The 12,664-nt window shown below is 46.4% G+C and overlaps 1 protein-coding gene across 3 annotated transcripts in view; it reads left to right on the forward strand.

The window, feature by feature from the left end:
* LOC139424556 (septin-9-like) overlaps positions 1 to 12,664 on the forward strand; it is a 73,266-nt gene that overhangs the window by 22,469 nt on the left and 38,133 nt on the right. For all 3 annotated transcript variants that reach the window (XM_071176518.1, XM_071176519.1, XM_071176517.1), the window contains exon 2: positions 7,622 to 8,275. In XM_071176518.1, coding sequence (XP_071032619.1) covers positions 7,622 to 8,275 — 654 coding nt within the window. The remainder of the gene's footprint in view (positions 1 to 7,621; positions 8,276 to 12,664) is intronic.

Consider the following 12,664-nt stretch of genomic DNA (forward strand, 5'->3'; position numbering starts at 1 on the left):
TATTTTCAATGACGGCCTAGGAACAGTGGGTTAACTGCCTTGTTCAGGGTCATAACTACAGATTTGTACCTTGTCAGCTCAGGGATTCGAACTTGGCCAACGCTCTAACCACTAGGCTACCCTGCCGCCCCTCTTAATCCGAGTCTGCTATTGATTATATGGGGTTGCAGGTAGCCTAGTGGTTAGAGCATTGGGCCAGTAACCGAACGGTTGCTAGATCGGATCCCCAAGCTGACAAGGTAAAAATCTGTCGTTCTTCCCTGTAAAATAAGAATTTGTTCTTAGCTGACTTGCCTTGTTAAATAAAGGTAAATACAAAATATCCTAGTTACGTCACTGTCAGTATTGACAGTGCTACTCCACCACAGGAAACCTTCCAGCTGAAAGCATTAAAGGGACTCATAGTAAAGCCTCACATCTGGCCACCGCATCAAACCCCCATTCATTCACAACTCCTCAGTGTCCTCTGTCTCTCTCCTTTGTTTTCCTAGCTGTCCTGTGAAGCTAGCATTGATTTCCTTTGTTGTCCTCTTCCTCCTCCGGTCCGAGTGTGTCCTTCCCTCCAGCTGTGAGAGGTCTGACAGGTGCCACACACACACACACACACGTTTGTTTTGCTATCCTTGTGGGGAACAAACAATTGATTCCCATTCAAAATCCTATTTTCCCTAACCCAGCGTTTCCCAAACTCAGTCCTCGGACCCCAAGGGGTGCACATTTTGGGTTTTGGCCTAACTTAACAGCTGATTAAAATGATCAAAGCTAGATGATTAGTTGATTTATTTGAATCAGCTGTGTAGTGCTAGGGCATAAAACAAAACATGCACCCCTTGGGGTCCCAAGGAACGAGTTGGGGAAACACTGCCCTAACCCCTAATCCTTAATCTAACCTTAATCCTAAAACTAACTCTAACCCTAATTGTAAGCCTAAACCTAACCGCTGAAGCTAAAAAAAAAGCCTTATCCCTTGTGGTCTTGACAAAATGTACCCATTTGTCTGAATTTTCCTTGTTTTACTATCCCTGTGAGGGCTCTGGAGGCCGATACGTAAAGCTTATTAAAGAGCAGTGATACTATCGAGAGCAGTGTGCGGGTTTCTTATTTTTATCCCCACAACGATTGTAAAACCAGAACCCACACACTTTGAACTGAAAGTGTGTTTCCTCCGTCAGATCTGAGAATCTGAATGTGTGACTGAACACAGTTAAACATGTCAGTATTGTTCATTTCATTTCTTTAGGGTCACATGGACACAGTCCAGAACTTGATGAGCGTTGAGTTCTCGCTCTCTTGGTCAGATCGGTATATGTGCATTCACTCCCTTAGAATTATACTTCTGGATGTGTGGTCCTGCTTCAGAAAGTAGTTTTGAGTCAGTGAAGCTCAAAACAATATCCGTCCGGGCATGAGGGTTAAGACCTTGTTCTTTGACAGAAAGGATTGTGGTGATCTCTCCATATTGGACAGACCAAACTCTATCTCCCACATCTGTAGGTTTATGTCCAGGTAGTTTTGTTTAGTGAGTGATTATGTGTTCTGAGGGAGTGTGCCGCTGTTTGGGCAGGGAGAGGAAATTCCACCGAGAGTGAGTGAGAGTGTGTGTGTGTGTGTGTGTGTGTGTGTGTGTGTGTGTTACCCTGCCAAAAATAGGTAAAGTAAACATGTGTTCTATTGCCTGGGCTCTCTTTTAAAGTGGCATGTGTTTATGTATATTTGGTGGAGTGTCCGTGCACTTTTATGACCATATTTGGGGGCTTGTGCACCACTTTCTTTTGTAAACTCAGTTTAGGTACAGTGTGCTGTTAACTTTCCATTAGCAGTACTATGTGATCAAATGGATGAAAAATACCATATCAGTGCCATGGTAACAGGATGGTGTCAGCCACCCTGTCACTCAGCCTGTCCTCTCAGGCAGTAGTGGATTCTGCTTGAATCTGATACTCTCTGGTATCTGATCTGGGGCCGTGTAGAAACGTCACTATTGGTCGCGCACTGCTGCTGAAACACAGCTGACGTCGGACTACTCTGCCATTTAATTGCAAATCCAGTCTGGTCCGTGTTATGTCTGTCTCAAACTAGAAGTGTGGGGATTTTCCAGAGGCTTATTGTTTGTGGACAGTGTGTGTGTGTTTAGATTGTGTGGTTTATGTTAGTGCGTCGGTATGGATTTTAATTTCTTATTTCTGAGTGCACCTGAGATCACCATCAATTCATAAGCCTTGGTCTATTATTGCTCTCTGATTAATTGAATCAACTCAATAGAGAGTCAACTAAATAGGGAATGATCCTCTCGGGGTCTGTTTGCTATGGTGGAGTTTGAAATAGTTGCAGGTGTTGTCTGGAATCCATCCGCCTCTTGCTACTTCTAACATTGGAAACGGCTCCTGTGGTCAACAAGTGATGTAAATCAGGATGGCAGTGGCCTGCAGTACAGAAGGCTTTCTAGTCGTTAACCTGTGGCTGTTGCTTGTTCAAAGGACTGAACTAGGCCTTACCTGCCAAGCACCCAGGGGTTCAGACTGAAAGGTATGGAGCCAAGCACTACTGAACTACCAACAGCTGCATTCACTTTGAGTTCCTCTTTCTCTCTCTCTCTTTGTCACACTGTGTGTCAGCGTAAACCCAACCGTGTCCAGAGAAGACATGAGGAAGTGTATATTTGACACCCTAACGATAGCGGTGGCTAAGCTTTGGACTGATCAAGTGAAATATCTTCGGGGGAGGATTTGTGTAAAGTTATCGGTCATTCGATGGCCTTGCCTTGTCAGACTTGGTTTTGAAAGATTTCTATAGCTTCTGTTGACACTGGCAGAACCGCTGTGTGCGTACGCGTGGGTATGTAGCGCCCCGAAGTTAAACTTCACCATTATAGTTTGTGTTAGCGTATCAAGATAAAGTGTTGTCAAACTTGAATAGACATTCTGTTCAAGTCATAATCACTGTTTTGCCAGTGGGTTTGGTATTGTGTGTACAGTGGTATATATATATATATATATATATATATATATATATATATATATATATATATATATATATGTCTGAAACTGCACAGTTTTAAATGCTAGCATTATATCATCATGCCTCTTATGTTTCATAGACCATAATCTGGCAGTATTACAGTAACTGTCAGCGTCCTCATAGTTCCACCGTCATGTGATACGGATCAGGAAGTGAGCGAGTCGGGAATGTAAGAGATTGTTCAGTGAGACAACCATTGACTACAGACTTAATACCATGGTGTTATATGAGCAGAGAAAGGTCAGCAATATTATTCGGCAATATCTTCTCCAGTATCCCATAGATAGTGTGTAATACTATATATTTGCTACAGTACAGTTGGCCTTTTCTGCCCTAAAGAACCCTCAAAACACACACTTGCACATCCGACCCAATAGACATAAATTAGACTAGACAGACACACACACACACACACACACACACACACACACACACACACACACACAGATGAAACTCTAGCATTTGGGTCCCCAGGAGAGCTCCCTTCACTCTTCAGTTCTAAGAGGCCGGTCTGAAGCCGTCTGGCCCCCGTCTAGACCCATTTCTTTGAGGAAGCTGATCCAGCCGGTCACATCAGGACTCAGACGACATGGAGCTCAGGGCCCATACTCACAAAGCGTCTCAGAGAAGGAGTATTGATTAAGGCCTGGGACTCTAACATGAAGGCCACCATGATGTCCGTTGGCCTTGTTTAGTAGGATAGTGTGCTGATGTGGATGAGCTGTAGTGCAACAGTGGGCCCTAGAGAACACAACCTCATGTCTTGACCTTTTTAGTCAGTTTTAGTATACGTATATGGTCCCTCTCTCGCCCTCTCTTTCCTCAGTGTTCAATCTTTTCTCTAGCCTCACTAAACCCCACAACAGGATGCGGTGATGACTTTGATCTTTCTGACCTCAGTCAGAGCCCAACACAACCAGGAAGTCGGTCTCTTTCTATATCTACCGTGAGACTGTAAACAGGAAACAATACGTTTTGGTTCTGATGGCTCGTTTTGGTTGGAGCATAATTACATTTCCCAGCTCCATAAAAATCGAATTTTATTTGTCACATGCTTCGTGAATAACAGGTGTAGACTAGCAGTGAAATGCACACTGACTGTGTTAACTCAAACCATTAAATAAAAGCACCTGGATAGCTGTATAATTATCATAAGCATATCTCTTTCTAGCTGCATCAGAGCTGTACAGTATCTATTGTCCATTACTCTGTGTGTCCTTGAGGAGATGAGCTAACGCCAGTAATGCACACAGGGACAGGAAGTCAAGGCTAACACCTGGGCCTAGCAGGGTATTTCTCCTCTATTTAAATCGCCCAGGACGATACCAGTAGTGCGATACTCGTTAGTGTCGTGGCAGGGAAACAAAACACGAAGCAGATTTAACTTCTTTAGGAAAACAGGTTCTAATGTTGGAAAACAAACATCATTATGTTGTCGTCCAGAGTCACATGCATTTATTTTCCAAGCTACAGCACAATATTTTACATAGCTGTTTTTTTTAAAGGACCAAAGAGTTGAGTTTGCTTCGTGTTTTCATTTTTGCTATGGACATTTTTTTTTGCGATGCTGGTATCTACCGGCCCTACTATTTAGGCCAGGTGGTAAGAGAGCCTCCATCTTAGTGTGTTGTGCTATTCTAGGACCAGGAGTTTTTCTGACCACAACATCTGGCCAGGAAAAACTCTGTTGGCCCAGTTATAGGCCTTGGACTATGGGCCCAGATTTGTTCTTGGTCAGGAAAAATGCCTGGCCCTATGGCCACTGTTATGGTCATCCCCTCACGGGAGACTGTGGGACACAGAACACCAAGAGGTAGGCTACACATGGAGAGAGAGAAGTAGGCTCTGTTTGTTAAGGAGATTCCGCAGAGACGTTCTGTATTTCCAGCTCATTGTCTGGGAATGCCATTTCACTTTGGGGGGGGGGGGGGGGGGGGGGGGGGGGTGAGACGGTATCGTCCGCCTGGCCTACCGCCTGGTATCGTCCCAGGTCAATCCAGCATGTGTGAAATCCATGACAAGGATATCCTTGGATGCTTCCTCGGAAACACGTAATCCTTCTTCTCTGTCTTCTAATGGAATGACGTTGGAAAGAGTGACCTCTGAGTGTATAGAAAACCGTGGGAAACCGCATGGTGGAACTGAGTCGCGGAACGTTCATATTTGCTATAGCAATTCCCGTAATGTCTCTCTCTCTTTCCAAGTCATTCTGAGGCATATGGTGTCTGTTGAGAAAGTTGCATTTGTAGGTCATATTAAATCATATGCAGCCATCTTGGATGTTATGATAACACTTAAGTTCTATCAGTGTTATGCGGTTTCTGACCGTCGCTATGAAACCGTGGTCTTACACCCAGCCGACTGTTTTTTAAGCATCGAGCATTTAATCATACATTGTACCGTTTCTCCCTGATGGCAACACTTACGTCCTATCAGTGTTAGGCATATACCGGCTGTCTCTCTATGCATTGCAACTCTGCAATGTTCAAGAGCATGCAACGATACAGAACATTCAGATAGAAATGTATGTGGTAGAAAAGATAGAATAGGGAATCGTGCCAGCTCTGTTCATTCGATTTCTGTCTGCAACGTTCAGAACGTTTCCGATCACTGAATGCACTAATGGCCTCCCAGCTCACTGTTTGCTAAGCACTAAGCAGCGGACTGATTTGGCAGTCAAGTCCTTGTCCTGGACCGAGTTGAAAGTAGCCGGAACCTTGGAATCGTTCCACACAATCATAAAACACAAAAGGGAGGAAAGGGGGGTTATGGGGGATGGAGTAGAGTGGCAAAGGGGTTTGGACATGGAAATAACTTCTGTATTATATAAGCGGCATTTGGGATTGGGTCTCCCGTTCTAATTGAAGATATGGGAGATGGGACGTGTTTTTAGTAACAGCCAAAGCAACGCCCATCCTTAAAATGGAGGACTAAAACGTTTTTTTTTTTATAATGCCTCGTAGACTCGTAAAATTTAACGCCAATATTCCCCAAATCACGAGAGCGTAATGGAGGAAGCATGAGAGAATAACAGTTAGTCGTTGGAAATAAATGTTTAAGTTTTAAGTTTTCAGAAAGTGTTTTGGGGGGGTTGTTAAGAGCATTTAACAGCTACAGTATGTACACACGAGACCCTTCAAGTGCAGTTGGGCGATTTAGCAGTTTGCTAATGCTGCTATGCTAACGTTGGTTAGCTAGCTTTTCAATGCGCAGGGAATGCAAGACCACGGAGAGGCAGATCAGTCAAATAAAATGGAAAGACGTATGGTAGCCATAGCAGGAGTGCGTGTTTTAAATAGAGAGCTACAGAGGGAAGGGGTGCTAGCAACACCAATCATACAACAGAATATAGACATCATGGACACTTATGAGGCCATAAAAAGGTTCTTGAACTGGACAATTGCCATTGGACAGTCAAAGAAGAGCAAGACATTTCCTCCAGCACGCTAAATTATAGTTTGGCAAGAAGAGGATTTGTCTTAGGGGGAGAAAGAGTATCGCTGTCATAAAATGAAGAGGTTTATAGCAGTAAAATTAGATTAGGCCCGTAACTGATGTTTTGAGGAAAGGCTTGAGGTGTGATTGCCTCCAGCTCCCTGAGTCCCTTCACTGCTCTGACTGGGTTTACGGAGAGGGCAATGGGATAGGGGCTGAGTACCCCCTCTGTGGGTGTACATACATACATACACACATACATACACGCGTGTAGACAGACAGACACACACACACTCTTTAGGCCATAACAGAACGGATCATTAGCTTGGAGTTGTGTTGAGTGGTACAGAGAGGACATGGATGTGTGTGACTGTGATGTCATAACCAGCTCGTAACCACAGTGACTAGCTTAGCATGTTCCCCATGGGATTCAAGTTGACTTCCAAGAGGCAATGCCTACAAGGCCAAACTAGCCTTATGTTTTGGTTGAAACTTTTTTTTTTTTTTTTCTCACAAAGCCACCAGTAACCTGGGGGAAGCGTGGCTCCTTTTTGTTAATTTGGTATTAATGCATTGTATATAGGCTATGCATCAGTTACTACCACCACTACTCTTCCATAACTCATCCATATCTCATACAATATTAAAGAATGCATGTAGAGAATATAAGGCCACGGAAGTATACGGCCATTTGAGGCTGTGCAAGTGGGTGTATAAATTGGATCACATTTTATAACATACAGTAAGTACCACACTGTGTCATACAACTGGCACCATATAAACGTATGCAGTGCCATCTGCAGTCGTATGTAGTGACAGATTGGCACCACTAATAAAGAGTTATTGAAATGAGTTGAGCTTGGCTTAATTGCTTGTTGCTGCCATTTTCCTTTGTGATGTCACCGAAATTGCTTTTCCAGCTTCTCTCTACCCACTAACCTCGAGCAGCTATGATGCCAGGGACGTCAATACAGTTCATGTTGCTCCTCTGGAATTAGAATACACTGTTCATATATTTGCTGACGTATATGTTTGGTCCAGGACTAGCCGCAATGTTTGTTTAGGAAACCGGCCCTAAGTGCACTCTGATTATCAGCAATGTCAGAAATGGTCAAGAATGGATGACTCATTGACTGAGTGTGTCTGTCTCATCTCACCCTCCATGCAGCTCTAAAGAGGTCGTTTGAGGTGGAGGATGTGGACACCTCGGCCAACTCCTCACCAGGCTCCCGCCGGGCGCCCAGCAACCCCAACCACCGCCCCGTCATGTCCCCCACCAGCGTCTACTACCGTGAACTGGGCGCCAGCAATAACAACAACGGCTCCATCTCCAAGACCATCATGGGAGGGGGCGGCTCCAAGCCTCCTGAACCCATATCCCGGGGACGCACGGAGCTCTCCATCGACATTTCCTCCAAGCAGGTGGATCCAACCAGCCCTGGTTCCCTCCGATTCGGCACGAAACGACCCGAGGTCCTAGGCCACTCCAAGACCCCCGAGGTGGGCCACAAACGGGAGGTGACCTTCGCTAAAACACCCCAGGATGTGGTGATTCGCGGAGGGGCCCGGACCCCCGAGCCCCCCAGCCATGCCCGGAGGTTCGATCCCCCCAATCTGGGGGACGGCCCGGCCGCTAGGACCACACCAGGGATCAGCGTCACCAAAGCACCCGAGACAACGGGGAATGGAAAGAACAACCACGAGAACCATGGTCATCATGCACCAGTCCACCACCCGCACCACGCCAACCCCCACCACAACACCATCGTCACCACCATCCGCTGCTCCTCGCCCAACCGCACCAAGTCCCCCAACCCTGACAGTAAGTAACCTCTGACCCTGACCCTACCTCTGACCCTTTCTTCTCCTGAACCCTCTAACTCCTTAGGTTCCTCATGTGATCCTGGATGTAGTCACTCTAACAGAGTGAGGGGCTTCAAGTAGGGGAGAACACAAACAGCCATAGAGATGCTTGGGTTTGTAGGAAGGCCCCAACTTTCCATTGTCTTTCAATTGTGTCACTGTGAAGCTGCTATGGAGATGACCAGTATATACATGTATAAACAAGGGAGAGTAAAGCAGTGTTTTGAGGCTTTGGGCCTGCTGTGTGTGCTACTAACCACCGATCATAGGATCTGGTGTGTGTGTGTGTGTGTGTGTGTGTGTGTGTGTGTGTGTGTGTGTGTGTGTGTGTGTGTGTGTGTGTGTGTGTGTGTGTGTGTGTGATCTGGGCTAGAGTTCCCTCTGGCATTGCACAGGCTGCTGATCAGAAGCTTTTGTGTGTTAAAGCAGAGAGGCCCAATGAGGCGTGGAGGCAGTAATAGGCTCACTCCACTAATCTGGGGCCTGTTTCTAGGAGTGGCCTCCAACGCTGAGGCTGAGTGCCTCCAGTCTGATACAGACAGTTTTTAAGACTATTGGCAATATGCACATACCTCCGCAGTACACGATAGTGTAGGTATCCACATTTTGGATACACTTTTCGTTTTCACAACTCCAGTGGTGGGGGTACAGTACATCTTCCACAACACATCATCCCCCTCCAGTTGCCCCCCTCTACCACCTCACAGAGGGACTGGAAGATGCAATCATGAATGCTCGGCTGCGTTGTTCTTCAATTCCCTCTCAACTCAGTCCCCTATCGCTGACTGTACAAAAAATATTCGGCCAATTTGTTCTTCAATTCATGCACTCTTGGTAGACTGTGAGATAACAACAATATTTCGTTTTATTCTCCTACATATGCAAAAGACAAATGTATAAATGGTTCTCTTCATCCCTGTCCTAAAGCAAACCAGCGTGTTTTAGCAGTCGGCAGCATCTGACACATTTGGGTTCCACTCGCTCTCCTTTGCTTTTCACTTTCCTTGTCTATCCCTCTCTTTCCTGCGCTCCCTTTCTTACAACACACGCACAGACACTCCTCTTCTTTCCTCCTCTCTCTTTTTTACAACACACGCACAAACACTCCTCTTCTTTCCTCCTCTCTCTTTCATACAACACACGCACAAACACTCCTCTTCTTTCCTCCTCTCTCTTTCTTACAACACACGCACAGACGCTCCTCTTCTTCTTTCCTCCCTCTGCAGATTGAGCGTGTCTCAGGCCCCCAGAAGGGGCGTCCGACACGAGCCAAGTTAGATTCCTGTAAACTGAGGGATAAAACCCGGAGCCAAATATGACCTAATGTGTCAGCATTTACAGTCTTTAGACAGCATTCACGCCAGAGCGTTTTAGAGAATGTATAAATAACGTTTAGACAACGTTTCAGACCTGAGACTGAGGGAGCCGACAGCATGGGGCCAGCTGCAGGGAAACTGCAGGGAAACTGCAGCTGCTAGACGCGTTGGTTTTTGTTTATCAGGTGGACAAAAGCACACATTCTGCAACCCAGATGGTACCCTATTCCCTATATATTGGAGCTATGGCTCTAGTCAAAGCTAGTGCCATAGGGAATAGGGTAATTCCCATTTTGGACACAGCCACATGCAGAAAAGCATTCTACTTTTTGCTCGTTTCGCTTCCTCAATCTCCAACTCCGCAGTTATCAAATGACTCACGGCTTTTAGTATTTAATAAGCCAGTATGTTCCAGTGTCGCTATTAGTGACATTGCCAAGTATTTGGCTTACTTGGCCTTTAATTAGCTATAATTAATTAGCTATAATTCTGTAGGCTTTTCCCCCTGTGGACACAGACCATTTTAGCATTAGGTGTTCGAGGATTGGAACAGTATTGGTATAAATGAACATACTTTATCATTCGGTACGAGTTTGTAGGCTATATTCCAATATTAAGAGCTCAGATTTGATGGGACGATAGAGAGAGCGAGTGAGTGTTTCTTTCCTGCTCTGGAGCTGGGAGTCTTGTAGTCTGGTTCCTACTCAGGCCACGGAGGTCTGGGCTCGTTATTTGCCCAGAGGGAGAGGGCCTTATTAGGGCTCTCAATGAAGGGTGACCTGCCTGGAGGGCCTGAGGCCGGGGCCCACCCTGACTGACTGAGTGACTCTGACCCCTGCTCCGTCTGTCAATGAGGGGAGATGGCGTCAGTGGAGCAGAAACGTGAACAACACAGCACTGTAGTGGACTGCTAGTGGGTTGTTTCCATCAGATTTTGTGTCAAGTAGGAGAAATTGGCTCCAACATAACACACAAGTAGGCCCTAATTCATTTCAATAGGCGACTATGAGTGATAGATGTGATGGTTTCACAAGTGACTTAAAAGTGATATTGATTCTCTTTCATGACAAGATATTACCTAGATACTGGTGGATGTGAAACTCTTTACATTGGCGTACAGATTGTTGACTCCGTGCCTCGTGTGAAGTTTTCCAAGTTACTCTCAGCTGTGTTTTTGTGAGTGATAAGCCGTTTTCCTGTCCATTCAGTTTTTCAAACGGGTAATGACATCAGAGACACACACTCTGGTTTCCCGGGCTTCCTTCCTTCCGTGTGCTGTCCGTCAGGACGATTGTTTCCCCTCGTCCTGACCGCGCCTCTCTTCCTCTCTCAGCCTCGGTCATGGGATCAGAGTCAGTGGCCCTTCCAGACAGTTCTTTTGTGGTGAGATCACACATCTGGATACATTTTTAGTTCATTTCAAGGATCAAAATGTCAGTCTCTGCCTACCGGGTGGCGCAGTGGTTAAGGGAGCTGTACTGCAGCACCAGCTGTGCCACCAGAGACTCTGGGTTTGCGCCCAGGCTCTATCGTAACCGGCCGCGACCGGGAGGTCCGTGGGGCGATGCACAATTGGCCCAGCTTCGTCCGGGTTAGGCAGGGTTTGGCCGGTAGGGATGTCCTTGTCTCATCGTGCACCAGCGACTCCTGTGGTAGGCCAGGCTCAGTGCGCGCTAACCAAGGTGGCCAGGTGCACGGTGTTTCCTCCGACACATTGGTGCGGCTGGCTTCCGGGTTGAATGCGAGCTGTGTTAAGAAGCAGTGCGGCTTGGTTGGGTTGTGTATCAGAGGACGCATGATTTTCGACCTTCGTCTCTCCCGAGCCCGTACGGGAGTTGTAGCGATGAGACAAGATAGTAGCTACTAACAATTGGATACCACGAAAAAGGGGTAAAATTGACACACAAAAAGAAAATGTCAGACTCTAATCTCTGTAGGTGGCTTTAAATATCAACAAAGAAGAAATTGGAAGACTCTTTTATTGAATCACTGTTTTTTGTTTTTTTGTACCACCTTTTTCTCCCCAATTTCATGCACCTGCCAACCTTGGTTAGCGTGCACTGCGCCAGGCCCGCCACAGGAGTTGCTGGTGCACGATGAGACAAGGAAATCCCTACCGGCCAACCCCTCCCTAACCCGGACGACGCTAGGCCAATTGTGCGTCGCCCCACGGACCTCCCGGTCGCGAACCCAGAGTATCTGGTGGCACAGCTGGCGCTGCCCTTAACCACTGCGCCACCCGGAGGCAGAATCAGTGTTGCTCCCATTCACATGTCTACATTGAACATCACTGTAGATTGACAGGTTTATGATTTGCCTCGGTTGACTGCCCTTTGAATTTTTTTTTCTATAACATTTATTTAACTAGGCAAGTCAGTTAAGAACAAATTCTTGTTTACAATGACGACCTACCAGGGAACAGTGGGTTAAATGTCTTGTTCAGGGGCAGAACGACAGATTTTTTTTAACCTTTGTCGGCTCGGGGATTCAATCTAGCAACCTTTCAGTTACTAGCCCAACGCTCTAACCACTAGGCTAGCTGCCGCCCTTTGACCTCGCTACAACCAGAGGTCCATTATACTGTAGATGACTGTTATATTATACTGTAACAATACAGACAGGAATTCCCATTGAGATTCAAATCGACCACTCTGTCCTGGGGGGTGGTTGGTTATGCCATCAGTTCTGACACTTCAAGCCCTCTAACCCAGCATTGGATTTGTTTGTATAAATCCTCAGTGTCTCATTGGCCCTGAACTGACATGTTTGGTTGATCAACAAAGTTGTGACGAAGGAGTTTGTTTGTTCCGTGACCCACTCCTCTCACTGTTCTCCTCCATGCCCCGTCATTCTCCTCTGGTGGCCTGCCTGTGTGTTGCCGGTCCCGGTCCCCTACACCCTTGTACCCCCATGTGACCTTCTGCAGCGTCACACCAGATGAGGGCCCCTCTATCCCCTTTCTACAGAGATTCCCCCCGCACACAGAGAGCCAGAAGGGTGGGGAGATCCTAGGCTGATTAACATGATTAGCA

The sequence above is a fragment of the Oncorhynchus clarkii genome, chromosome 13, assembly GCF_045791955.1.
Source record: "Oncorhynchus clarkii lewisi isolate Uvic-CL-2024 chromosome 13, UVic_Ocla_1.0, whole genome shotgun sequence".
NCBI lineage: Eukaryota > Metazoa > Chordata > Actinopteri > Salmoniformes > Salmonidae > Oncorhynchus > Oncorhynchus clarkii.